Genomic DNA, 26,986 nt, shown 5'->3' with positions numbered 1-26,986 from the left:
CTCTCTCTATTTTTCTTTCTTCTTCTTCTTCGTCTAAAGTGCAATTAAGACAATTACCTCTCTTTGTAATTAAAGCCCAGGCCACCCAGGGCGCCGCGTGTAATTTCTACTTGGTAATTGGCCGCGGCTGCCGCCTGACAAAAAAAATAAAGGAAGGGAGGCCGGCGACGGGAGAGCAAAATGTTACTCCGGCCATTAAAATTGTAAATACATGGGACTCCTCTACTTACGAGCGAGTGAAGTTCCAGAGGTCTATATTCTTAGCTCTTTCGGTAAAGTCACGTTGAAGGGAAACAATAAAATAATAAAATATATATAAAACAATACAAAATTCTCACGACGTTTCGACCATAACACAAACGGTCGTGATATTTTTTTATTGTTTTATACATATTTTATTATTTTATTGTTTCCCTTCAACGTGACTTTACCGAAAGAGCTAAGAATATTAATTATTGCAGTCACGAAAGCTTTAAATCAAAATTCCAGAGGTCTGTTCGTAAGTCCAAACTTTACTCCCGTCGATTCCAAACATGTTGTACGGCATGCACACTAAACATGGGGAATGGATTTAAAAGTTGTAAAATTTCCTGAAGATGCCACTGGTTTTTCATGTTCTACAGATATAGATGTCACCATTTATTGTGCGCCGGTTCAACTTACGACTCTGGGGTCCAAACAGGCAACTGGACATTTGGACAGGTTTGTTCGTATCTCTGGAAGTTCGTAAGTCGAATGTTCGTAAGTAGAGGAGTCCCTGTATACATTCAACGACTTGTGTGGGAACAGTTGGAGATGCTCGTCGACACGGTCAATGGAGCCAGCGCCGTCCCCGAAAGGTAAAAGGAGGAGCTCGCCCAGATATTTATGATCAGGCGGGGGGGCGGGGGGATTGAGACAATAATCACAGTGCCCCTGCTCCGTCCACCAACTCCGGCGCTGTAACCGACCGGATTCTTTGAAGCGTCACGATATTCCCTCGCCCATCTCTCTCTGGTCTCGTGCCGGCGCGGCTTGTGAGTTCACGCAATCGTTCGACTGTCGACTGATCTCCATCTGTTTTCCATCTGTACGGCGAGAGAGTGTTGCCTCCCCTCCCCCTTCCCCGCTGCTCCCTACCCCTCCCCCCCCCCCCCCCCACGTGTATGAACAATTCACGAATTGTCTGCCTCTTAAGCCGTAGATAGTCATGGTGTGGGTGTCCGGCTGGAAGCGTCCCACCATCCCGACGCCCCCTAACCCCCCCCCAATCCCCCCTTACCTCGTCGGTGTGCAGCGGCGCCCCGCGGGCTGGGGCGAGCGCCAGCAGGTGCGTGCCGGCGTACGTGTAGGGCTTGGCATGCGCGAGCCGCGAGCGCAGCGTGTGCAGCAGCGACGACTCATTGAGGAAGAGCAGCGACGCCAGCTGCTCCGCCTGCTCCAACTCCGCCGGGTTGGCCTGCGGGGTGCGGACGGTGTGGTGGAGGGGGAGAGAGAAATGGGGAGGAAGGGTGGGGGGGACATGCCTGCGTCCAGCAGTTGATAGAGCATGACCGATAATAAATATAACGCTAGGGCCCTAAAATCACTACAATCCTGCCCCGGGTGATACTGGGCTCTGGAATCCCACGATCCTGAGCGGGCCCCGGTGCTATTCAGCAGACGGTGTCAATTAGTAAATTTGGCCGGAAAATTAGGGAAAGTGATTTTACCGTCGCGCTGTGCTCGCTTGAGGAAGGGTCACAGCGAGGAGGGGGGCAAAGCTCACAGACTGGAGACCAATCGGCTCGCAGGGGCGTTGAACAGAACCCACAAAAACCTCGTGTGACTCGTGCTCAGCGTTCAGGAATGGCTCCGTTAATTCCACGTCCCTTGTGCGGCCGGCCGAGAAGTTGCGGTTAACAAACAAGGGGGAAAGGTGGGGGGAAAAGTGGGGGGGAAGGGGGGGGGAAAAGTGGGGGGGGGGCGGGGCGGGCCTACAAGTGGAGAGCAGAGGGGGTCGAGCAGTTGGTGAGTGTGTGAGCTGAGAGTCGTTCTCTTCTCCTCTCCTCCCCTGCTGCCACCTGCTCAGGTGACGATGGCCAAGGAGCCGCACGGGGAGGGTGGGCCGGTGGGGGGTGGGGGGGGGCAGTGGACGGTGGGGGGGGGGGAGAGGGCCCAATGGCCATGGCGCTAGAAATAAACCTGAGATTACCGCGCTTAAAATAAATTGGGAGCGGCGCACGGGATCAGTGGTGGCGGGGGAGAGTTTTCCGTCGCTGTGGCAGGGTAAATGGAACCGATCGCTCGTTCTCGTCTTTTTTCATGAGATTTTGTCAAAAACAAAAAATTTCGACCGATGAAGGAACGGCAGCCCAAGGACGGAACGCGTCCCGAGGGCACCGTGCTGGGCGCGACGTCGCGGTGAGGGCGTCGCAAGAATGCTGCCAGCTTGAAAGTACTTTTTTTTCAATTTTTACTCTCGTTTGCGGAGCTCCGAGCTCATAATGACAGCCTCTCGGATCGGGGTGTTGCTACAAGGCAAGAGCCGTCAGGTGTTGTGGGCTGCGTCCTCCTCCAAAACGTGAGCCGTGAGCTGGGGCCAAATCTCAATCGTGACTGCAGAACGGCGAAAGGTCATCCGGCGACAAACTGATACGTAAACAAGGTGGCAAATGAATTATAAGCCGGCAAAACGCGCACACTGTGATATGCCACGGTGGCATCGCAGGGAAGAGGAGGTGTTAAGAGAGGAGGAGGAGGATGATGAGTAGAAGAGGGGTGGAGGTAGAAATAGAAGAATGAGTGAAGACAGGAGGAGGAGGGAGGAGGCGGAGGGAGGGGCTCTACCTTCTCCACCTCCTCCTCATCCACATCCACGATGGTCCCCCGCTCCTCCATCTTGAGCTTGAGTCTCCGCGCCGGCATTTCCGGAGTCCCAACATCGGGTTTCAGCTCCGTCGCTGCAGACGCACGCAAAGAGATGCAGTCGGGAACTCCATCGGGTCGATCATCGAGTGAAAAGACGGCAAGCGTACAGCGTGCTGTCCACCCACTGGGCGGTGAGGGGAGTGGTGGGGAAGCCCAGGATCGGTTCAGATTCATCAATCTCTGATAAATGTTAACCGTCACCGGGAATCGACTCGGGTTACAGTGCGCTAACCACAGTCCCACCACTCCACCCAATATATTGCCTCTGCATTGCACTGTCCTGCCATATGTTGTGGGGGACACCTACCCATTAGGGTCGAGGGGGGGTGGGGATAAAACTTCTAAATACGTGAGGGCCACACATCAACAAACACGCAGCTTGGTCACTGCCACCATTGCAAGAGAGGCCCTGGCAAGTGCGGTGGCTAGATGTTAACTACCTCGCCTGAGCTACAGGTGGTCGTGGGTTCCATCCCGAACCTGACGCCTGCTGCTGTATATTTGGAGCCTGCGTGTCTCTCTCCCCGTGGCCGCGTCGATTTCTCTCCGGGTCCTCCGGGTTTTCCCTCCGCCACCTCCAGACGCACGCATCGCTCACACCCCGCACGGCCCGACCGACCGGGTGCTTACCTCTCAACCTGTGACCCGTGTGACAATAGCCCCCCCCCCCCACCCGAACCACTCTTAGCGCTAATTCTCTCTCCCGTGACATTCCATAACCTTAACCCTCAGCGCCAGCTCTAATCGCTACGAGTTAAGCCCCGCACGGCGGCGCCCCGCTGCCAAGTAGTATTCGGCGCGTGTCGTCGGGCGCTGACAGCTTCCCTGGGGCGGAATTTTTCCTCCTCTTCCTCCTCGGCCCACCTGTTATTAAGCCTCTTGTTCGGTGGTGGGGGGGGGGGGGGGGTCTCCTTTTGCATAGAGCGGAACCTTCTGATCGCCTGCCAGGCAGCTCTAATCTACGGGTTTGCAGGATTCCGCGGCCGATGTAAATTTTTAAGTGTTTTATTATAATAAAAATATAATTCGGTTTGGAAGAAGGCATTCAATATTTATTGGGGGCGAGAGGCGGTCTGAGCCTAGGCGATGGATGCAATCTCCTTTCTTTTGTTTGGGGGGGGGGGGTGGCGGTGGGGGGAATAAAAATAAATCGCGGAAAGTAAACAGAACGGTACTCGCCAAAGGAAGATGATGAGGTTTATATTTTCTGTACGTGATTTCATTTCTTTTTTACTTTACTCGTCTTGACATTGTTTTTGGAAAGAGGGAAGGATGGGAGGAGGGAAGGAGACTGCTCCGTTGGCAACGATCACCGAACTGATTTTCTGCACCTCCCCCCCCCCCCGATCCTCAGGGTACTTACAGTCATAACAAGCCGTGGCGTGACCACTGCTGATAATGACGATGTTTAGAAGCTGACGATGCCACTACTCCGCTTTGAACGAAGGCTCTGACGCCGACGCGCCTGATGCGTGCACGTGCTCCTGAGATCCAGCGCTGCGGCCACAGCGAGGGTCGGTGGACCTCCGCACGAGCTGTTGTGAAACTCCCTTTCCCGTGGGCGTCGAGGAGCTGCTTTAACCCAGCCTACAGGGTGCATGCGGCACCCTGTAGGCTGGGTTTCACCTGTACGGGGGATAGAGTGTCCACCCCCCCAACCTCCCCTCTAGCGCACGCGTGTGGCTTGTCTCCGGGTGCTCCGGTTTCCTGGCGCACGTGTGAATACTCTTGATTGGGGTGGGGGGGGAACACCTTAATATATAGAGTGCAGACGTTGGGCAATTATTGGTATGGCCACCTCACAGCCTCCTCGAGCTTGTTGCTGATGGGGCAAAGCTTGTCACGAGGTTTTATTATTGCAGCCGTAGGTGTTCCGCGAGAGCATAGTGTTATATTCGTGAGAACGAGTGACGGGAACTCAGACGGACGGTCGGAGGGAAACGATGACGCATTATCCCTGAGCATGGAATAAGGGGGCTGACAGCTCCCGTAATGTCCGTGAAACCAACATCACCACATCGGTGAGTCTGCGAGTGCTACCGAAGGATGAGGTGCGCCTCTGAAATGTTGACCTTCTTTGACGAGGGTTTGGCGGCAGAGCCACAGATTTCATGAATTTCGGTCACCAATCAATCAGGCCCACAGGCGACAGCAGCTTCTTAGCAAATGCCAAGAATCTTACAAAAAACGTGGACCCTTAAAAAAAATATAGATGACATACCGCTCGTTAAACTAGGCGTTCATGTGAGTTTCATGGTCTCGGTCAGGTCACCAACAATTCCTGCGATAATTTGCTTTTTTTTTTTACTTATTTGGCCAGATTCCATCTCTGAGAATTCAAATCGACACGTTTTGATTGCCACGAGATGATGAGCGTCTCTCCATGGCAACGGCAGGTGACGGGTGGCGGCCCGTAGCAGGAGCCATCGAAATGATAGGGGCTGCGTTGTGAAAACATTCTTAAAACCAATCATTCTGTTTGCTTTTTTTTAGTTTAACACATAGGCTTTCGCGACCAATATCATCCATAATAGAGGTTTTTGTTTGGGTTAGATCGCGTAGTTGTAATTACTGGTGAAACGTCGTACTCAGATTGTATATGTTGTGGCTTGGCTCTCAAACACATCGGTGTGCCGTACTAGTGACGAATTGGCACGTTCTGTTTACATGACAACCCTTACTAGTTGGCTGTGTCGGGTTGTGGTGGGTTTGAACAACACATTTATATATTTACGCGATCTAACCAAAACAATCCTCTATTATTCCTTCTTTTATTTTAATAACGTAAAAAAAAAGTTGAGGTGCGCAAGGTTGCCACTAACAGGGCTCGTCGGAGCCCAACACCAAGCGGTGAGCTCACGCTCCATCGCCGAGTCCGGCTTCCAGAGATTTAACGGCACGGGGCCGCCATATTTGAATGCCGCGGCCGGCCAAGAGAGTTGATCGCGGGGGGGCCTAAGCCCCCGTTAGGAGCCCTCGCCAGCCTCCACCGCTGCCACCTCTACGCGGAGGATACGCGCGGACGGCCGGGGAGGGAGATTTGGACGCGGATAGCCGTGGAGCCGCGAGTCGTGGTGTGGCGTGCACCCTCGATGTCCTCTCACCGGCCACAAAGCCGTCCTTCCGCACCAGCCAAACCTTCTCGCCCTCGAACCAGGCATAGAAGCCCTGCTGCTGCTGCTCCTCCTCTGTTCTGGGCTGTGCGGAGAGATCACGCGAGGGTCAGGAGATGGCAAAACCACGCGGCACCCCCGCCGCTGCCGTCATGTCGCCCCGAATGGTGTCGTCGCCGTCCCGTCTGGTGCTAGGGCCTCCGGAAGACCGCTCCTACCATCTCGTCGGCACCACCGACTGACATTGAGCGGTCGACGTGGACTAGCGGTAGCGCATTTTGCCGCTTGTAGATGTGAGAGTGGGTGATTGCGTGCGGGGGCCAGTGTCCACATTTGCCAAATGATCCACATTATTACTCAATTGGCAGACGTACGCCTCAGGTCACTCTTGCAAATGAGACTGAATCTGCCTCTAAGTCTCACTCTCTGTCGCCAACTTCTCATGCCAAGAGGTGGTCACATGTGTGAAGGCAACGTTGTCACGTGATCAGGTATTTGTATGGGGGGAGGGGGGCAGCACTGGTGTCACGTGACTAGGTGATCAAACACAAAAATAAAAATCACATCATCACGCATGGGGCAGTGCTGGCGTCACGTGACAGCGATGTCAGATTATATGGTGCCAAGTGATCGTACGTGGGAACAGCACCAGTAACCATAATGTGACAAGGCGACCAATCGCGCGGAAGGGGGCAGAATCATGGAGTGTGCATAGTCAGGGAGAATGGCGTGGTGGTGGCGGTGGTGGTGGCGGTCGTGGCGGTACTGAGATTTTAGGTGTCACGGCCATTCGCCGCGGCGCCATACCAGTTCAGGCGAAGCCTTGGCCTCCATCTTCTCTGGCTGCGGCGACGGCGGTGGCAGTGGCGGCTGCTGCTGCTGCTGCAAGGGCTCATGGGAGGGCGTTGGTTGCTCGGTAATGGCGAGCACCGGCTCGAGCTCCACCTAAAGCCGACAATTACAGAGAGCACGCTTTCGGTTTTCTTATTAAAGTCACTCATCTGGAAAAAATAAAACGTGAAGAAAAAATAATAAAAATAATAAATGGCTCGGACCATTACTAGCATCTGGTGCAAGAAGATAAAACAAATTAACTGTTTACTTTATGACAAAATGAAGAGTTATTAAGAGCAAAAAAAAACATTCCCCACTAACCTTGGGCGCTTCAGACGCAGGTTTATTCTCTTGCGTGGGAAGGGGAAAAGTCATCTAATGCGACACACAGCGCAAAAACATTATTTCCAATTACACTCTATATTACTGTGTCAGAATCAAATTGCTTTTTTTCCACGGTCTCATCTTTTACAACATAATTTTTATTATTACTTTTTTTTCTATCTGCTTGAATAAGGCCGGCGGCGGCCACTCCGTTTTGGATGACCTCACCTCTTGCCTAACGGGCTCCGAGGCGACCAACGCGGAGGGGACGCTGCAAATCACCGCATCTCGGGTGTCGGACGCGTCGCGCCGGTCCCCCTGCGGCAACAACGGCAGCGGCTTCACAACCGGCGCGCGGCACTCGCGGGGTTTCCCGCTGTCCCTCGGACGCCCCGCGAGTCGTAGCACCGTCGCCACTGCCGTCGTTGAAGTTCACGATCGCGGACTCCCCTTCGCGGCATGGGAAGCCATTGAGACGACGACGCGGCGATCTCATCGAATCATGCCGCCACAGTGCTCCCGATGCGGTCGCATCTCAGGCACGCTGAGAAGCAGGCGTGTGCCTCGACGGCATTTGATGGATGGGTAAACCACCGGTGCGCACAACGCAGGTGCAGTGGCTGTTCGTGGGCACGTAGGGGACGGTTACAGCAAACTCCATTGCCCCACCCCTCCGCCTTCACCAACCGGCGATGTGAAGTATGGTCGAAACAAACCCTCGCTGCCTGCACGGTGTGGGGAGAGGAGCCCCATCCTAACTGGACACATTGTGACAAAAATAACTTTACGGCTCATCGGATTCCTCCATTATGAATAAACATTCAGATTCTGATCATCCAGCAGTGGATTGATGTACGACCTAGGTCGGCGCAGAGGGAGCCGACTGACGGAGCTTGAAGATGGGAGATAACTACAAAATTCAAAACGCGGAACAGAAATGTCCGCGGGGCGTGTGGCGGCACTGTAACCAAGGAGGGGGCGCAAGCGCAACGCGGCCGTGAGAGAGCCGTGAGAGAAATCGACAAACCCTGCGGGGTTTGGCGAGGTGCGCCTGGCGTCGTCTCCTTGCACGATGCGACGGACCCCCCCTAACAAGCCGAGGCCACGGTCCTACTCCACATGCAGGGATTTTTATTTTATTTTTATAGCAATTTTGTCAATCACACCACGCGGCCTTGAAGGGGGAAATACAAAGTATACACCAACAATTGGCCAAGGTCTGAATTCCGCTATTCATCAAGATGTTTTCAGCCAAATAGTGAGTTGCTGAGACAATGTTTGAAGCAAACTGGAGCGCCCGGAGAAAACGCACGCAATGCGAAGGGGGAGGTGGGGGGGGGTAACGCTCTATTCCATGCAGAAGGAACAGACAGAGATCAGTCCGCACTTTTCTGTCACCGCTTTCTCCGTGATGTCAAAGGGCTGTGAACCGCCTAATAATTTGAAACAGGTGCGAGAAGCGAGCTCGTGTCTGACAAACATTGTCCAGGCTCGGGGTGCGGATCCAAACCCCCAACCCCCGAACCTCAGCGGAGAGATGGCTCCTTCAGCTGCCCAGGCCCCAAAATAAATCACCACCCCAAGCAGGCGCATACAGACAAAGTTCCCTCCCGCCCCCCCCCCCCCCTGTATAGCCTTAACACACTCTTGTGGCAAGTGCTGCTGGCGAGTAGCGCCGATGCATTGATAACCAACAGCAGCGGCTTGAGCGGCCACACAATTAACAAACACAACAACAAGACCACAACGGCGACTCGCAGCCTCCCCATTCCTGTAACGACGGAACCCAAACGGCGTCCTCGTTCGTTCTACCTGTGCCGTCTCGTCGATGGCGGGCACCGGCCCACCCGGGCGTGACGGGGCCACCTCCGCCTTGCCCTCCTCGCCGGGCGGCTGCGGCGACGGCGACGGTGCCACGGCCGTCGCCGCCTCCTCCCCCCTCCGCTCCACCACTCGCCGCACCCTCAGACGCGGCTCCTTGGTCTTGGCGCGCGACATGAGGCTGGCCAGGCCCTCGGAGATGGCGTCCGGCTTCCCGTTCACCACGGCCGCAGGCGCCGCCGATGTCGCCGGTGCCGCCGGTGCCACCGGGCCGTGCTTCGCCACGACCCCGTCCGACCTGGGCGGTCGCTCTGCCAATTTGGTGACCTCCACCGTCATCGACGCTGCGGGTGATCTCCCACCGGCGGTGTTGCAGCTGGGCGGTGGCGGCGGCGGCGGTAGCGCCGTCAATCCGGCATCGTTGCCGATCGCCGGCGCGCCGCTCGGAGCGTCGGGCTTTCCGCCGTCCTGCATCTCGGCGTCGGGAGACCGCGGCTTCCGCACGACGCGCCGGACCACCTTGATCACTTTCTTCTTCACCACGCCGCGCAATCCCGGGTCGTCAGCGGTGGTGGCGGCGCTGTCTGTGGGTGACGTGAGGCCCGGCGGCGGGGAGCCGATGTGGGAGCCGGGCTGCCCGTTGGCATAAATCCCCGGTGGGCCGTCCGAGCTGCCCTGAGAGATCTTGCGCACGCGGTTGGAGCCACCGTTCATGACGAAGGGCGGCTGCAGCGGAGGGGACAGCACCCGCGATGGCGGCCTCCACCCCGGCGATGGCGGCTGAGAGACCGGCGATGACTTGCACGCCAAACAAAATAAACAAACACGCACGCAAACGACAACAAATTAACTAGATGTGTGCGTACGTGTGTGTGTGTATATACGAAACTAAACCGATGGGCTACGCACGACGAACGCTGTCGATCGAAAGGAAAAGTTTTTTCTACTCGCAGCAAAAAGGAAAACCCCCAAAAAAACGATTAAAACATTACATCGGTGCACAGGACACGATGTTGGAGAAACGGAGATGTTTATTTCTTTAAGACTGCAGCACGCGCGCACGACCCGGGGCGTTGACGTTAGTCTACGGCGTTCGCCACTGGCCGTGGTTGCCGCGGGGCGGCGTGCGTTACCGGCTGTTCCAACTTCATCTGCTCCTCTTTGCTCCTGACGGCCTTCTTTATGAATCCGGCTCCATTGGGAATGGTCGTGGCGGCGGTGACGGCGGTGGCCGGCTGCTTCAGCGCCAGCGGGCTGCTCTCCTCGTCCTTAACCTGATTGGCCGGCGGTCACAAGGCAGGCCAGATTATCTCTCTGAGGGCCCGGCCCGGAGAAACGGACACCGCCGGCACAGCCGTGGGCCTTTCCACACACGCACGCATGGACGCACGAAATCTACACGTGCCTCACCACCACCCCCCCAACCGGTGACCACTAGTTACAACTGCGGTGGGCCGAGAGAGGCAGCTCGTCGCCTGACTTGAGAGCCGTTTGCGTTCAAGTTGAAAAAGGTCGTGGCCGACTGCTCCGTTGAGGCTGCCTCACACACGCCTCATCGCCACCGCTTCCTTCCTTCTGCCAGGTCACGTGGCAAGTGGATGGTCGACCCCTCGTGACCTGCGAGGTCGGCTCTTACAGTCTCACGCCACCCACAGAGCCGGTGGGTTTTTCTGCCCCCCCTCTGAGTCACCTTACGTGGTGCACCCCCCCCCCAACTCTTTGCTGGGCCACCCCTCCCCCGCCAACCCTCCCCGCCCCCCCTCAAATTCTCCCAATCTCTCGCGCTCACTGCCACTGGTCGCACCCCCACCCCCCCCCCTCCCCTGCTGCTTAGTTCACAAAACGGGCAACCTTCTCCAGGCGCCCAGCCGGTGAATACTCATGTATTTACCGTCCCGCTCGCGCGCGTAAATCTAATGACCGCCGTCAGAATCCGAGGACACGACGGGGCCCGCTGCTAACAAGTGCGCGTGAGTCGCGGCGAGCGCCGCCCCGTCAACGGGCTGGCGGCCCGTCGGCCATAACTGGCGCTACGGTGGTCGCGGCTCCGAAGCGCGGAGGAGCCGCGGGGCGTAAAAATAGATCGTCACTCATCGACGCCGACTCCATGCTGCAGCTGTCACTCCCTGCGGCCGCGCGGTTCGGGGCGGTGCAGGCAGCGCTGCTGCAGCAGCAGCAGCAGCTGCCGTCCGATTCATCACGAGCTGTCACGGCGCTTGCAGGGGGCACCCACCGCCTCACCGCCTCACCGCCAAACTTCCACCGCACCACCCAAGCCACAACCACCACCACCACCACCAGCGCACCACCCTAACCCCCTACATTTCTCACCGCACCACCCGCCGCCGCCACCACCACCACCAATCCCCACCCCCCCCAACGCTTCACCGTTCCCCCGTGGTACGAATGCACCACCTACCAACGGCGTGGACACCCTAAAGCCACGTCACCCAAACGTCCAAACGTGTCCACCGCTCCAACGCCCAAATAGACCCCCCCCCTCGGCGACCCCACCACCGAGAACTCGCCACCGTGACCCAGCCGCCCCAACGGCACCGCCAAAAACGCGCGGGCGCCCAACTGCGCCGCTAGCCGCCAAACTTCTCCACCGCCCAATGGAAGCACAAACAACGGTCTACGGCCCCGCAGCTCAAAGCAAATTGGCATCGCTGTGACCCGTGCGAGTTTGAGGTTTTTTTTTTTTACATCGCGGCACTGGGGAGCAAGTTTGCAAAAATAGAAGGTGCGCGTGCACACGCACAGACGCACGCATTACTCACCAGATTCTAATTTTAAATGCGATCGCCCGCCACCTAAATACACTTATTGCGTTAAATGTCCAGCTCTCTGTCTCTCCCTTTCTCTCTCTCTCCAGTAAGCGACTGGGTGTCGTCGATCGCCTCTCGCCCGCTTAAAATGCGGGGGGAGCGTTTTTGCGTTCCGAAATGTGATCGCCGTGTAACGACAGAGGCCTTGAAATGAGTCCCCTCTCATGGAGCTGCTGTTTATTAAAGTGCCGCGCCGAATAAAAACGACGATGAATAAGAGTCGAGCATTTGTATTATTCTTAGCGGAAAATGTCGACTTTGGGACTGCTGCTGCTGCTGCTGCATTTTTATCAAAATCTCATTGTGTAAAAATATGCCCAAAAAACATTTTGACTTTTTTGTCGACGTTGCATTTACATGTGAAAAATAAAATAAATATACAATTTCTAATGCAGCAGCTATTGAAAAGTAACCACCATTCATCGTGACATTAATTTTCATATCCGCTCGAGAGAGAGAAAAACAAACCCCAACACCCACCGTAACCTTCGGCCAAATATAATACGGCTCCGAAAACACAATCACGAGTGGGAATATGGAATGAGAAAATAGTGCGCAGGTGAATTGTGGGAGACCGCCGAATGTCAGGCTGTGGCATTTTCCGTGGTCAGACGCGTTTAAAAAAAAAAAAATGCACTTACACCTTGAAATATGTGAAAAGACGGCCGGCCCTCTCCTCTCCGTGCGTCTGTGTTTCTATGCGGAGGCGCGATTCCCAGCGGTGTCGGCGCATCTCGCCAGCCCCCCTCCCCTCCGCCACGACACCCCCCGCCCGCCCCGAACGCCGCAGCTTTCAAGCCGGCGCAATAACCGTGGCCTCACCGGCCATCGCGGGGCGGACCGAGCGTTTGAAATATTGCGACGCGACCTTTTAACGGTGAGCGGGTTACATACACGCTGGTGGGTTTTTTTTCTCTTTTTGGCGAGCGCTAAGAAATAGAAAATAAATAAATCGCTCGCGTTTATTTTTGGGGGGGGGGGAGGGTTGGTTCCCCCCCCCCACCGCCCCCTCCCTCCCTCCCACAGGGTGCTCGGCGTGACACGGCGAGAAATAAACACGGCGGCCGACGACGACAAAAACAACAAAAACCAACGAGAGCAATACATAAAACGCGTAAATGACAAAAAAAGAATGCGCGGAGGGATACAACGGGGGGGGGGGGGTGGGGTAGATGCGATCGAGAGGGGGGGGTAGATGCGATCGAGAGAGGGGGGGTAGATGCGATCGAGAGAGGGGGGGGTGCTCGCGGGACAACTCACGAGCGGCGCTTCACTCCCCTTTTGCTCCCAGAAGGCGAATCGGGAAGAGAACGCCATGGCTGGACATGAACGTCTGCGGGCAGGCGGGCAGAGACAGGGTCACAGGGGTCGCCCGGGCCTCCGCGGGACTCTGAAGGGACCGGGGGTTCAGTGTCGGTTGGGGTTAAAGGTTTAATCATCGGGGGGGGGGGGGGGTGGTGGTGGTGGTGGGGGGGGGGGGGGTAAGAGAGAAGGGGAGAGGGCGACCGATGGATTCATTCAGAGGGGGTGGGGAGCGTCGTCGTAGGTGGCAGTCCCAGCGATCGGCCAGTGGATGCGTCCACCACTCAAGACTCCCGGGCGGGAGGGGGGGGGGTAGAGGGGGAGCAGGGGAGCGGTGGGGGGCTAGATCACACGGGGGAGTGAACGTGGGGGGCTTGAAGGAAGGTCATAGCTGAGATACACGCACGCATGCACACAAAAACAAACACTGTACAGAAACAAAGACAAACACCCCCCCCCCCGTCTCTGTGCGGAATTTTGGGGGGGGCAAGTGCTGAATGCGAGCACCTGCAAAGGCCAGCCGCGGTGTGGTCTGCACCACGCCTGGCCGCCTTTGTATCCCCCAGTACTGAAGTTTACGCACCGCACTGGGTAACTCAGGACAGGTTCCCCATTTGAGATAATCAACAACGACGTTCTTTGTGGCCAGCGGAAAAAGACATCCACCCCACTGCGTCACCGCCCTCCACAACAAGTACGCACACACACGTGCACGCACGTGCACATACACAAAGATCCCCCGTATAGCCTTCAACAGACTTTTGGGGCAAGTGCTGTTAGCGAGTAGCACCTTTGAAGGCCGGCAGGAACACGTGGGGGTGGGTGGCCAGCACCACGCCCGGCTGCCTTTATCTCCCCAGTAGCGATGTTTACACACCGCACCAGGCACTCATTTGAGGCAGAGTCGACCTAGGAGAGGCCCAGGACCGGTTCAGACAATCGTCACCGGTGTTGGCCGTGAGCGGGAATCGAACCCGGGTCGCCAGGTTCGTTACGCGGCGCGATAACCGCTACACCACCGCTCCCCACGATAACTGGCACACACACACGCGCATGCACACGCACGCACGCACCACACACACAGAGGTGACGAGCCGAGGGACATCCACACAGCCAGCTCCTCCGTGCCAACATTGTGTCGTCGTCGCCGTCCTCATTGTTTCTCGTGACAATCGTCGGAGTGGAAATGCGCTGCGTCCGATTCCGTGACAATTCTCACTCGGTGCAGCCGGAACCTCAACACCCCCCCTCACACCCCGGTCAGCTCCCCCGACCTACGCCCCGGCATTAATCAGGGCACTAATTAATCAATTACCTTAATTAATCCCTCTAATGAGTGACTCTCACGGCACGTTAAGTACGGATATTGTACAAAGGTAATAATTGGTCACGGTGTGTGTGTGTTCAGGGTATGTGTGTGGTCACGGTGTGTGTGTGTTCAGCGTGTGTGTGTGGTCACGGTGTGTGTGTGTCGAGGGTGTGTGTGTGGTCACGGTGTGTGTGTGTTCAGGGTGTGTGTGTGTGGTCACGGTGTGTGTGTGTCCAGGGTGTGTGTGTGTTCACGGTGTGTGTGTGTGTTCAGGGTGTGTGTGTGTGTTCAGGGTGTGTGTGTCCAGGGTGTGTGTGTGGTCACGGTGTGTGTGTGTTAAGGGTGTGTGTGTGGTCACGGTGTGTGTGTCCAGGGTGTGTGTGTGGTCACGGTGTGTGTGTGTTCAGGGTGTGTGTGTGTTCACGGTGTGTGTGTGTTCAGGGTGTGTGTGTGTTCAGGGTGTGTGTGTGGTCACGGTGTGTGTGTGTTCACGGTGTGTGTGTTCAGGGTGTGTGTGTGGTCACGGTGTGTGTGTGTTCACGGTGTGTGTGTTCAGGGTGTGTGTGTGGTCACGGTGTGTGTGTGTCCAGGGTGTGTGTGTGTTCACGGTGCGTGTGTGTCCAGGGTGTGTGTGTGGTCACGGTGTGTGTTCAGGGTGTGTGTGTGGTCACGGTGTGTGTGTGTTCAGGGTGTGTGTTCACGGTGCGTGTGTGTCCAGGGTGTGTGTGTGTTCACGGTGTGTGTTCAGGGTGTGTGTGTGGTCACGGTGTGTGTGTGTTCAGGATGTGTGGTCACGGTGTGTGTGTGTCCAGGGTGTGTGTGTGGTCACGGTGTGTGTGTGTGTGTTCAGGGTGTGTGTGTGTGGTCACGGTGTGTGTGTCCAGGGTGTGTGTGTGGTCACGGTGTGTGTTCAGGGTGTGTGTGTGGTCACGGTGTGTGTGTGTTCAGGGTGTGTGGTCACGGTGTGTGTGTGTGTCCAGGGTGTGTGTGTGTTCACGGTATGTGTGTTCAGGGTGTGTGTGTGGTCACGGTGCATGTGTGTTCAGGGTGTGTGTGTGTTCACGGTGCGTGTGTCCAGGGTGTGTGTGTGGTCACGGTGCGTGTGTGTTCAGGGTGTGTGTGTGTTCACGGTGCGTGTGTGTTCAGGGTGTGTGTGTTCAGGGTGTGTGTGTGTTCACGGTGTGTGCGCGCGTGTGTGTGTGTGTGTGCATTCAGGGGGACATTTCCGAACGCCTCCGCCGCAACACGCCGAAGGTGGCGCCAAGCCCCCTGCTCCGCCCGTCGGCTAGCGACGGCGCCTCCGCTGCCGAACTCCCAACAACAGCTCCGTGCGCACAGGCGGTAGAACCACCGCTGTGTCACACGCCTGATGATGCTGCTGCAAACGCCGTGCTCGCAGTGAGAATGTCGTGGGGTTTAATCCTCCAGCGCACCGGCGGTGCTGTGCCAGCAACGAATTGGCACGTTCTGTGTCGGGTGGTGGCGGGTTTAACGACACATTTATATTGACGCGATCTAACCCCCAAAATCCCCACCCCCCCCCCTCGATTATGCACCGCTAGATTGGTGGATTTTTCTTCTCTCCCCGGTGCCCCCGATCTCTCTGTAGTTGTTCCTCTCGCGACTAGGCCGTCGGATGCTGTCCTAGCGAGGCTTCGTCTTGTCAAGTTTATCACAAGGATGGGGGTGGGGTGGTGGATGGGGGGGGGGGCTAGAGGAGGGGAGCAGATTTTCCGCATTGGCAGGGCCGAAATTGAGTTGAGCCAGTGGTCGGCCAGAAACGACTTCTGTCAAAGAAAAAAAAAGAGAGAGAGAATTACGTTCAGAGCAGCAGCAGGAGCAGTCGTGAGACTGGCAGCTCAAAACAAAAAGAAACCCTCAAAAGTGAAAATTGAGTTTCCTCCACAGCGGTTAGCACGTGGCGATGTCGCAGCTCGAAATTGGGATTCTCGGTTCTGTGGCCGACTCAGCTGATCGTCGCCCCCCCCCCCCCTTCCTCCCGCCGCCACCCCTCTTCCCCCTCCCTCCCTGCCCCCCCCGCCCCCTCCCCTCCTCTCTTCCCCCGCTCCTCCTCCAACCTCGTGGTGGACAAAACGAGCGTAAGTCGTTTGTGATTTTACAAGAAAAAGAGCTTCATAGCTCATCGGATTCCACCAAGTCTAAATCACGATTCTGACTCTGAGAGTCGACGGCGGCTACCCCAATGGACAGACTCGGGTTCGTCATGCGAATGTGGAATCTCCACGTTTGGCATCCGGAATGGGGATGAGCTATGCGGAAGGAGAGCATCGGGCAGTGCAGCGCAATGCATTGTTGTCCTGTACTGCACTTCTATGTTCCTAAATCGATGTCCCCCGCCTTCACCAATCCTCTACTGACGATCAAGCATGGTGAAGTATGGTCAAATGTGTTACTGCGCGGGGCAGCCCTCGTCCGGCCGTGGACTGACAGAGAGCTGTACGCGAGCTCTCCGTGATCGTTTCGAGCAGTGTTTCTTCATGGCAAGGCCCGCAGAGGCCATTGGGCGGCCCCTTGTGGCCTTTAGTGCGGCCCCCGACGTACGCCCCCCCCCCCCCCCCCCGCTCGACGATGCACAGAGAGTGATGGGGGCCCATCATGATCGTCGTGCTGCTGTCAAACTCACAATGGTCTCAAATGGGTGGCGGCTCTCGCACTGCTGATGATGTCTTATCGGCGAATGTGACCCCCGCTCCCTCTGAAGATGAGTGAAGAACTCTGGTTTAAGCGACAATACCGCGAGGACTTGTTTTTTTGGGTCTAATTCCACACGGAGGTTCGCGGTTAGAATCTCTGGCGGACGCCGTGATTAATACTGCGCTGTGAATGCAATAACCTGGCTTCACGATGCCCTAAGCAACGTCCTTGCTTCGCTCAAAAGCGGATGTTCGACATCCACGTGACGGTGAGAGCAGACCGTCGTGTGCCACCGGCGACAGAGTCGAATTTTTTTCTTCCGAATTCGCTAAAATTTAACATTGCAATGTACTCTCTAAATATATTAACAAAAAACTTTCTTTTATTTTACCAGGCAAGGCCCACTTAACTATATAGCATGTTTTTCAGAAGCGACCTGACCACAAATAATAGCTCAAAGCAGCGGCTTAGCCTCGTGTAGAAATTTATAGCAGCCAAATCCTCTCAGTGGACGTTGATTCCAAATGTTGAGAGGGGAAACCCGGAGGAGCTCGAGAAAAAATCCACGCGACCACGGGGAGAGAGACACGCAAACTCCAAATATACAGCGGCAGGCGTCAGGGTCGGGATCGAACCCACGACCTCCTGCATACCAGGCGATGTTGTTAACATCTCTACACCTACTGGCAGACTAATTTGCCAGGTGACTCTTGCTAATGAGACTGTCGCCTGGAGTTCTCGCTCCGGTTCAGCGAAACCAGCGGACAATTTTTACGTGGGACGTAGGGAGGCAACGCCACCGATGTTGTGGCCAGGCCAGAGGCAGTCTTGGCATGGGGAGGCCAGAGGAAGCTCACTGGGCCAGGGCATTGGGTCGCGCCGTCACTATGCACGCGCCACGTGTGTGTGTCTCTGTGTATGTGTATGTGTGTCTCTTGGGTAGCGGTAGTGTGTGTGTGTGTGCCAGCACGTGTGTGTGTGTGCGAGCACGTGTGTGTGTGTGCCAGCACGTGTGTGTGTGTGTGCGTGCGGTAGTGTAGCGGTTAGCGCCACGCTGCGCTACGAACCCGGAGACCCGGGTTCGATTCCCACTCACGGCCAACACCGGTGATGATTATCTGAACCGGTCCTGGGCCTCCCCTAGGTTGACTCAGCCTCTAATGACTACCTGGTGCGGTGTGTAAACATTGCCACTGGGGAGACAAAGGCGGTCGGGCGTGGTGCTGGCCACCCACCCCCTCGTGTGCCGTTCCGACCTTCATAGGTGCTCGCTAACAGCACTTTCCTCCAACAGTCTGTTAAGGCTACACGGGGGATCTTTGTCTTTGTTGTTGTGTCTGTGCGTGTGTGTAGGCGCACGCAGGGGCTCCCTCTTAAAAAAAAACAAGTTTCATCCCACTGTCAATCCTCTGCTGGATGAAGGCCTCCCTCACGCCGCGTCAATCGCCTGGGTTGCCTGACCATACTTCACCACGTCTGCCAGTGCGGCATGGGTAGGGACCGGCTGCAGGCGCTTGCTCGCCACCGACGTGAGCCGTGACCAGTAATTAAACTCACGCTGTGCTGGCTTCTCAGCTGCACCGCGCTAACCGCTGTGCCACCACTCCATCCCTCGCACTTATGAAGGGGGGGAGGGGGGGGCTCAGTTTCTAAGCGTTCGTCTCTCTCTCTGTCTGTCTCCTTGCCTCTCTTGGAAACTCTCTCTGCCTCCGTGTCTAGCTCTCTCTCTCTCTCCCGCTCTGTGTCTCTACGTCTCTCGCTACGCCATTCGGGTCTCACGACTCTCCCGAGTTTCGTCCCTGTCGCGTATCCCCCCGTTCATCTCTTTGTCCCCGTAACACAATGACGGCGTAACGCTTCTGCACAATGACGTCTAAACGCAGCAGACGTATCTCGTCCAGACGGTTCATGGGCAAGAACGCGTTACAAAATAAAATAACAAAATTATCTTCCTCGCATCTCCCCCGAGTCTCTGAATGTGTCCCGTCTCCTTCTTCGCGTCTCTCTCTCTCTCCCGGTTTCTCACCGCATCTATCCGTGTCTTTATCATTCGTCATCACCACCTCGCTCTCTGCACGTATCTCTCTCCGTCTCGCGCCATCTCGAGGTGTTTTTTTTTTACCCCTCCTCTCCATTCTGCCCATCCGCCCAATGCCCCGACTGAATCTTGAGGACAGCAGAAGGCTGACGAATGAGGTTGGTGGTGGGGGAGGAGGGTGGGGAGAGGAGGGGCAGCGGCATTGGAGTGTGGTGCCCCCTTCCCCATCACCACCACCATCACCAACAGCAGCAGCAGCTTCCCATCCTTCCTCCGCTGAGCTCAACACCAGCCAGTGCCCCATCCTCATCTCCCGTACCCTCAAGTCCCCCGGGGCAGACTCGGGCCTCCCGTGCCACTCTAAGGCACGGGACTCCAGGGCACACGAGTCGAGCAATGTATATTGAACTTCTTTCCCACCGTACATAGTGGCCGGCTCTGGTCGGTCGAGGCTGCCGTGCCACACAAACATACCCCACACCCACCCAACCAACATACTCAAACTATTTGTTTTTATGTTACCAGGTAAGGCCCATTAGAGGTGTATTTACCTATATATTGTTTTTATCAGAAGCGACCTGGCCACACATTGTTGATCAACGAAGTGGCTTACCATCATGCGGAAATGTTACAGCAGAAGCCAAATACTATAAACGCGTGATGTTAATTCTAAATGTGGAGGGGGGGGGGGGGGGAACTGGAGAGAAAAATCATCGCGACCATGGGGACGAGAGAGAGAGACACGCGAACTCCATAAACATACATCCGGCGGTCAGAGTCGGGATAGAACCCATGACATTACCCCCCACCCCACCCACTCCTCACCTCGCTATCTCCCCCCTCCCACAACAACCAACAAAGATCGGCCAAAAATCTCGCTCGGAATCCCTCTCCGATATTTATTCGTCGCGCCCACTCGCGCCGCGTCCTACAGACCACCACCAGCACCACCAGCACCCCCCCCCCCTACCCACCCTCTCCTGCAACCAGGCATTGAATTAAGCGAGAAGATAACAACGGAGACGTCTGGGGGAGACCGCGTGCCTGGGCCAGAGTAGATCGTTGGCGTTGCCCCGGCGATGCGCAACATTTCGTCTGATGCCTCCCCCCACAAACGCCCCCCCCCCCACCGCGTGCTACTTCTCATAGGAGAAGGAGGGGGGGTATTTAAAAATATATATAAGAATCAGCGAGTGGCCGATTTAAAAATAGCGTGCGGCGATCGTGGCGGTGAACGGGAGGGCGATTCGTGGCTGCGAGTTCTAGCGCTGTTACGTAACGGCCGGATGGTGAGAATGTTCTTGTTTTAAAGGTGACCTCGAAATGCCACAAAGTGTCCCAATTATGTCGATTCGTTTTTATTCACTGCGATTGTTTACATAAGCGGCGACAACAACAATAACGAGAAAATCAATGATCAGACGACAACGTGTGGATAGAGACAAAGACAAAGATCCCCCACTCTCTGGGTAGCCTTTAACGGACTGTTGGGGCAAGTGCGATTCGCGAGCGCGCACAAGCAAAAGGCAGAGAACCCCCGTGTAGCCTTTAAGGCTGTTGGGACAAGTCCTGTTGTGCCAGCACTCAGCACCTATTAAGGTTGGCATTGTGCAGGAGAAGATGTGGCCAGAAACAAGCCCGGCCACCTTTGTCTCCCCGTTGCTGATGTTTAAACACTGCACTGGGTACTCGTTTAAGGCCAAGTCGACCTACGGGAAGCCCAGGAACGGTTCAAATATTCGCCATTATTAGGAGCCGTCCATAAATAACGTCACGCACCTGGGGGGGGGGGGGGGGCGGGGGGGTCAGATATTTGTGACGATGTGTGACGAGGGGGAGGGGGTTGAGAAATGTGACGTCTCATCAAAATGCGCAACTTTAAATAAATATAGACAACACGTTCTACTTAATTAAATAGACTTTTTAATAAATGTTTTCTCCTACAACATCAGAGTGCAGCGCCACATTAAATACGCACTACAATGACGTTAGTTTAAAGCGATTTGAAGCATGTATAAAAAAGAATGGGGGGGGGGGGGCAGAGCTTTGTGACGTCATATTTGAGGGGGGGTCTGACTTTTTGTGACGCCGTGTGACGACGGGGGGGGGGGGTCAAAAATCGTCACAAATCGAGTGACGTCATTTATGGACGGCGGCCCCTTATTTGGTGCACGAGGTATGGAATTGAACCCAGGTGGGCGGGTTCCTAGCGCGGTGCGCTCACTACTCCACTACCGCTTCCCACATACAAAAACAAAGATCCCTCCCGTGTAGCCTTAACAGACTGTTGGGGCAAGTGCTTGTTAGCGAGCACCTATGAAGGTCAGAATGGCACACGAGGGGGTGGGTGGCCAGCACCACGCGCGGCCGCCTTTGTCTCCCCAGTGGCGATGATTACACACCGCACCAGGTACTCATTTGAGGCTGAGTCGACCTAGGGGAGTCCCAGAACCGGTTCAGATAATCGTCATTGCTATTGGCCGTGAGCGGGAATCGAACCCGGGACGCCAGAGTCGTGGCGCAGCGCGCTACACTACCGCTCCCCACTTCCCGCACACATACATATACACACGCACATACATATACACACGCACATACATATACACACACATACATATACACACACATACATACACACACATACACACACACATACATATACACACACACATACATATACACACACGTACATACACACACATACATATACACACACATACATACACACACATACGCGGAGACACAGAGACGTACAGACAGAGAGAGGGAGAAAAGGAAGGGAAATGGGCCAAGTCAGTGGGAGAGATTAATCAAGGCACCAAGAATGAGCGCGCGGGGTGGACGTACGGGCGGCAAGACGAGCGAGGCTGATTTTTTTTTAAAAATCGCCACCGCGAGCTCCCCTACAGAGAGAGAGAGAGGGGGGAGAGTGGGGGAGAGGGGGGAGAGTGAGGAGCGCAGTGGGCAGGGGGGAGGGAGGGGATGGGGGTAACGTGGTCACCGCTGCATCCATCAAGAGGCCGAGGGCGCACAAAACAAGGGGCCGGTCATTAAGAACCCCGCGCCGACGCCGCGACATTGGAGGATCTGAGCGCGGTTCATCATCAGAATGGAACAGGAATCGCTGCCGGCCGCTGTCTGGCGGCGCTCGGCTGCTAAGTGTCGAGGCTGCCACCGTGAGAACCCCGGACTTCAAGGCTGAATGCGAGCATTAAAAAAAACTCAAAACCAAACGCAAACAACAACAACGGTAAAGAGGGGTGTTTCACGCGTTATGAAGAAAGGGCCATAGACCGAAACGTCGCCAAATTAAACACGGGTCTTCACCCCCACCCCCTCGCTCGAAAGGCCACAACATCGCGCCGTGTTATTGACGTTGCGAATGAGCTGGATTGTTGTTTCAAGCTGTTTTAGTGAAACTCTGGAGTTTTGCTCAGCCAAAAGGCCACAGCAAAAAAATGTAATCATATAAAAAAATATTTTTGTGAAGTTAGTTTTTTTATATGTCAACATTATTTAATTATCAACGTTTATCTGCGCTACGAACCCGGCGACCTGGGCTCGATTCCCGGCCACGGATAAATATCAGCGGCGGGTGATTTATTTCAACCAGTTGTGAGACCAACCCTGCTCCGACCACTCGCACTGACCAGCGTGGTGAAGTATGGTCAAAACAATCCCCGATCAACCCCCACCAAAGCTGACCACGGCATTGGGAGTCGTTCATCCAGCAGTGGATTGACGCAAGAAAGGAGTATCCATCGCCCTCTAGAGTTTACACCAATTTCACAATTGTCCTCTTCCAAATTGACAATAGTTCTATGATCATCAAAAGACGCTTAATTCTTTACGCAAACATCAACCGACAAAAAAAATCACGGAGCCCGGACCATCAGAATCTCCCATATCAGGGCCCTTGCGCGCTCACAACTTTTGGTCACGAGTTAAAAATAACCACATTCGGTGGTGCAGGGGAAGGGGGGGGTGGTAGCCTTCCTCTCTCACTGCACGGCGGTTTCCAAAGCCTCGACACAGGGCCGAACTCACGGTTTCACTTGTGTGGTCCACACTTTCCACAAAACGCCGTCGATAAAAAACCCAAACACTTCTCTCCCGTCACGGCGTCGAGGAGGAGGTGGCAGGCGACAGAAACTTCCCCGAGTTACGAAGTCTCTCCCTTTCGCAACAAAGTTTTCTTGGAGCGGCTCTCAGGCCACAGCCTCGTCCGGGGTGGTGCGAGGGGTGGGAGGGAGGGACGAGTGGAGGCGGCGCACGGCAAGAAGAGCGACCGAGTGGCGTTGGTGGTCGGGGCCGTAACGGGACACGGGGGCTGCTACGGCGGGCTGGGCTGGTGTTTCACTGACTCGGCAGCCCCGTGAACGGCCTATGATGGAGGTGGGGGTGGGGGGGAGGCGTTGGGTCCTCTCCGAGTGTCACCGGAGCTAAATTTACCACGATTATGGCCACCGCGAGAGATAGCGTGGTGGTGGTGGTTGGTGGTGGTTGGTTGTGGTAGTTGGTGGTGGTTGGTGGTGGTGGTGGTGATGGTGGCTGGTGGTGGTGGTTGGTGGTGGTGGTGGTGGTGGCGGCGGTAGTAGTGGTGGTTGGTGGTGGCGGTGGCGGTAGTGGTGGTTGGTGGTGGTTTGCGGTGGTGGTTGGTGGTGGCAGTGGTGGTTGGTGGTTGGTGGTTTGCGGTGGTGGTTGGTGGTGGCGGTGGTGGTTGGTGGTGGTTGGTGGTGGTGGTTGGGGGTTGGTAGTGGTGGCGGTGGTGGTGGCGGGTGGTGGGGGGTGGTGGTGGTTGGTGGCGGTGGTGGTGGATGGTGGGGGGTGGTGGTGGTTGGTTGCGCTGGTGGTTGGTGGTGGCGGTGGCGGTGGTGGTGGTTGGTGGTGGTGGTGGTTGGTGGTGGTGGTTGGTGGAGGTGGGGGGAGCGCGGTAGTGGAAGAGTTTAGCGCGCTGCGCTACGAACCCGGCGACCCGAGTTCGAATCCCGCTCACAGCCAACACAAGTGACGATAATCTGAACCGGTCATGGGGCCTCCCCTATGTCGACTCAGCCTCAAATGAGTACCTGGTGCGGTGTGTAAACATCGCCGCTGGGGAGACAAAGACGGCCGGGTGTGGTAATTGGAGCCCTACCTCTCGAGGAGCAGCCATAGCCTGGCTCGCCAGGAGAAGGCCTGCCATGAGTTCCATCAGCATGGGATACAGTGTTGTCCCACCACCACCCACCACCCCCCACCACCCACCACCTCACCACTACCACCCACCACGCCCCCCACGCCCTACCACCCCCCACCAGCCCCACTACCCCCCACCACCCCCACTATCCACCACCCACCATCCCTCACCTCGCGCGCGTAATTGTTATAAGAATCTCTCGGTCATTGTATCTACGGAACGTTTTTTTACAAGTATCAAAAATGATGAAAAACAAGAAAAAAATTCCATAAAGAGTTAAAACCAATTGTTTTCTTGTTAATTGGCCGAACACATCTTCGTATGAAGAAAGGACCGCAGAGCATATGTTTTAAAAAATGATTATTTACATACGTATGGCGTGCTATGAATAAGGCCCATTTGCTGAAACGTCGACATATATTTATCATTTGAAGATCACACGCACACACACTGTTGTTTTTGACGAATGTGTTGAGTTATTTATATAATAATTATGATTAATTTTGCACCGCTGCCAACGTAGCAGCAGCAGCATCACCACCACCAAGTAATTTGTCTAAAATTAGACATTTGCAAAGAGGCATTTCCCAATATTTAAAATCTAATACAACTTCTAAGTAAGCCCTCATTTGGTAGAAATACAGGAATTCATGAAATCGTTTTGCAATGACAAACACAGTTTATATAGTGTATAAATTAATTCCTTGCAGGCCAATTAGAGATAACAATATGTACATAAATTAGTAAACATTGCATTATGATTATTTCTTTGCCCTCCTCTATGACAGCGAGAATATTAATTTCGGGTGAAACATGCGAATAAATTACACCCGGCTGATTAACCTCTACATTCGAAATCGACACCAATCAACAAACCGCCGCCAAGTCGGCGATGCCACCGCGGGCGCTCACGCGTGACCAGGCTAGGTGCACTTGAGAGGCCACGTAATGCCCTGCATTCACCTGTAGGATAACCACGTCGAGTTTGAGGACTCTTAGTCCCCAGGGGTTCTCGCTGCATTTGGGATCTTTGGCCAATTCCAATAATTAATTGAGAGTTTGGCTTCAAGGTGGTAGGAAAACCGGAGGAAACCCACCACGCAGACGAGGAGAAGCAAAAAAAGCCCCGTTAAAACCCAAAGCGCCTTACAGATGGATTCAATAATCCAGTGCTCCACTGCCAGCTGTTGACTACTCTGAAAGTTTCAAGTAAAGTTGTGAAAGCTCGCACGCTAGGAGGTCACTATAAAAGGTCAATGATTTAAGAACGAAACCGGAATCGATCAAAAATGCAGTATCACATCGTCACCATAATAACCAATTATATTATTTACGATTCGGGGTCAATATCCCATGCCACATTAGAATTGTGTGTCATTGTTTACCGTCTCGTTTGTATTGTTGTTTCTCAATTACCCAGTCTTTTTTTCTCCATAAACCTAGATTTTCAACAAACAAAAATCCATAAACACACGTAATATATGCAATACTCAACTGCACTACAAACCTGGTGAGCCGAGTTTAATACTGGGCCACTGCGAACACCAATAGCGAGCGATATCAGAACCGACCCTGGGAAACCCTTCGCAACTTAACCATAGCTTTAGCGATTCCCATTCCTTTTCGGTGGTTCAATAGTGGGGAAACATTTGATGACCATTTGAAATGAGTGGGGTTAGCAAAGCGATTCACTATTATTATCCGTGCAGGTGAACCGGTGTTAGCTAAAGTTGTGCCACCTTAACTGTAAAAATGTTACATTTTTCAGGTGCAATTAATCCAAGGATCTCAGTGCGCCATGCACGAAGTTAGTAAATATAAATAGTGCAGAGCTCAGCGTCCGCTGGGTCACACGTGGGACGTGTAGGCCAGGCCAAACAGGTGAGTCTTTAGAGAAGACGTGAACAAGATGAGTGGGCCTTGTTATTGTGGGCCAGAAGGGGGCCGTCAGAACCGGGGGGGGGAGGCGGGGGGGCCGACGGAGCCGGGGGGGGCGGGGGGGCCGACGGAGCCGGGGGGGGGGCGACGGAGCCGGGGGGGGCGACGGAGCCGGGGGGGGGGCGACGGAGCCGGGGGGGGCGACGGAGTCAGGGGGGGGTGCCGACGGAATCGGGGGGGGGGGGGGGTGACGGAGCCGGGGGGGGGCGACGGAGCTGGGGGGGGCGACGGAGCCGGGGGGGGCGACGGAGCCGGGGGGGGGGCGACGGCGCGAGCAGAGGGAGCCGACACTGACTCACTCACACATCATGCACTGACTCACTCACACATCATACACTGACTCACTCACACATCATACACTCACTCACACATCATACACTGACTCACTCACACATCATACACTGACTCACTCACACATCATACACTCACTCACACATCATGCACTGACTCACTCACACATCATACACTGACTCACTCACACATCATACACTCACTCACACATCATACACTGACTCACTCACACATCATACACTGACTCACTCACACATCATACACTCACTCACACATCATACACTGACTCACTCACACATCATGCACTGACTCACTCACACATCATACACTGACTCACTCACACACCATACACTGACTCACTCACACATCATACACTGACTCACTCACACATCATACACTGACTCACTCACACATCATACACTGACTCACTCACACATCATACACTGACTCACTCACACATCATAC

General features: G+C 55.0%; 1 protein-coding gene across 5 annotated transcripts in view; it reads right to left on the bottom strand.

Annotated features, from left to right (window-relative positions):
- Positions 1 to 26,986, bottom strand: part of LOC116939194 (unconventional myosin-XVIIIa-like) — a 155,400-nt gene that overhangs the window by 67,272 nt on the left and 61,142 nt on the right. The window contains exons 1-10 of one of the 5 annotated variants that reach the window (XM_076062476.1): positions 23,161 to 23,464; positions 13,070 to 13,199; positions 10,115 to 10,255; positions 8,973 to 9,779; positions 7,389 to 7,478; positions 7,158 to 7,211; positions 6,810 to 6,947; positions 5,994 to 6,087; positions 2,809 to 2,921; positions 1,262 to 1,438 (exon numbers count right to left, since the gene is read on the bottom strand). In XM_076062476.1, coding sequence (XP_075918591.1) covers positions 1,262 to 1,438; positions 2,809 to 2,921; positions 5,994 to 6,087; positions 6,810 to 6,947; positions 7,158 to 7,211; positions 7,389 to 7,478; positions 8,973 to 9,779; positions 10,115 to 10,255; positions 13,070 to 13,126 — 1,671 coding nt within the window. In that variant the 5' untranslated portion in view covers positions 13,127 to 13,199; positions 23,161 to 23,464. Of the gene's footprint in view, positions 1 to 1,261; positions 1,439 to 2,808; positions 2,922 to 5,993; positions 6,088 to 6,809; positions 6,948 to 7,157; positions 7,212 to 7,388; positions 7,479 to 8,972; positions 9,780 to 10,114; positions 10,258 to 13,069; positions 13,200 to 23,160; positions 23,465 to 26,986 lie in introns of those variants that run through there. The other 4 variants (XM_076062478.1, XM_076062477.1, XM_076062475.1 and 1 more) reach the window with 4 other exon arrangements.

This window comes from Petromyzon marinus, chromosome 5 (genome assembly GCF_048934315.1).
Source record: "Petromyzon marinus isolate PM22_M1 ecotype Great Lakes invasive population chromosome 5, UKy_Petmar_22M1.pri1.0, whole genome shotgun sequence".
Taxonomy (NCBI): Eukaryota; Metazoa; Chordata; class Hyperoartia; order Petromyzontiformes; family Petromyzontidae; genus Petromyzon; species Petromyzon marinus.
Note: the sequence above shows the minus strand (reverse complement) of the source record. Positions and strands in the feature narration are given on the sequence as shown.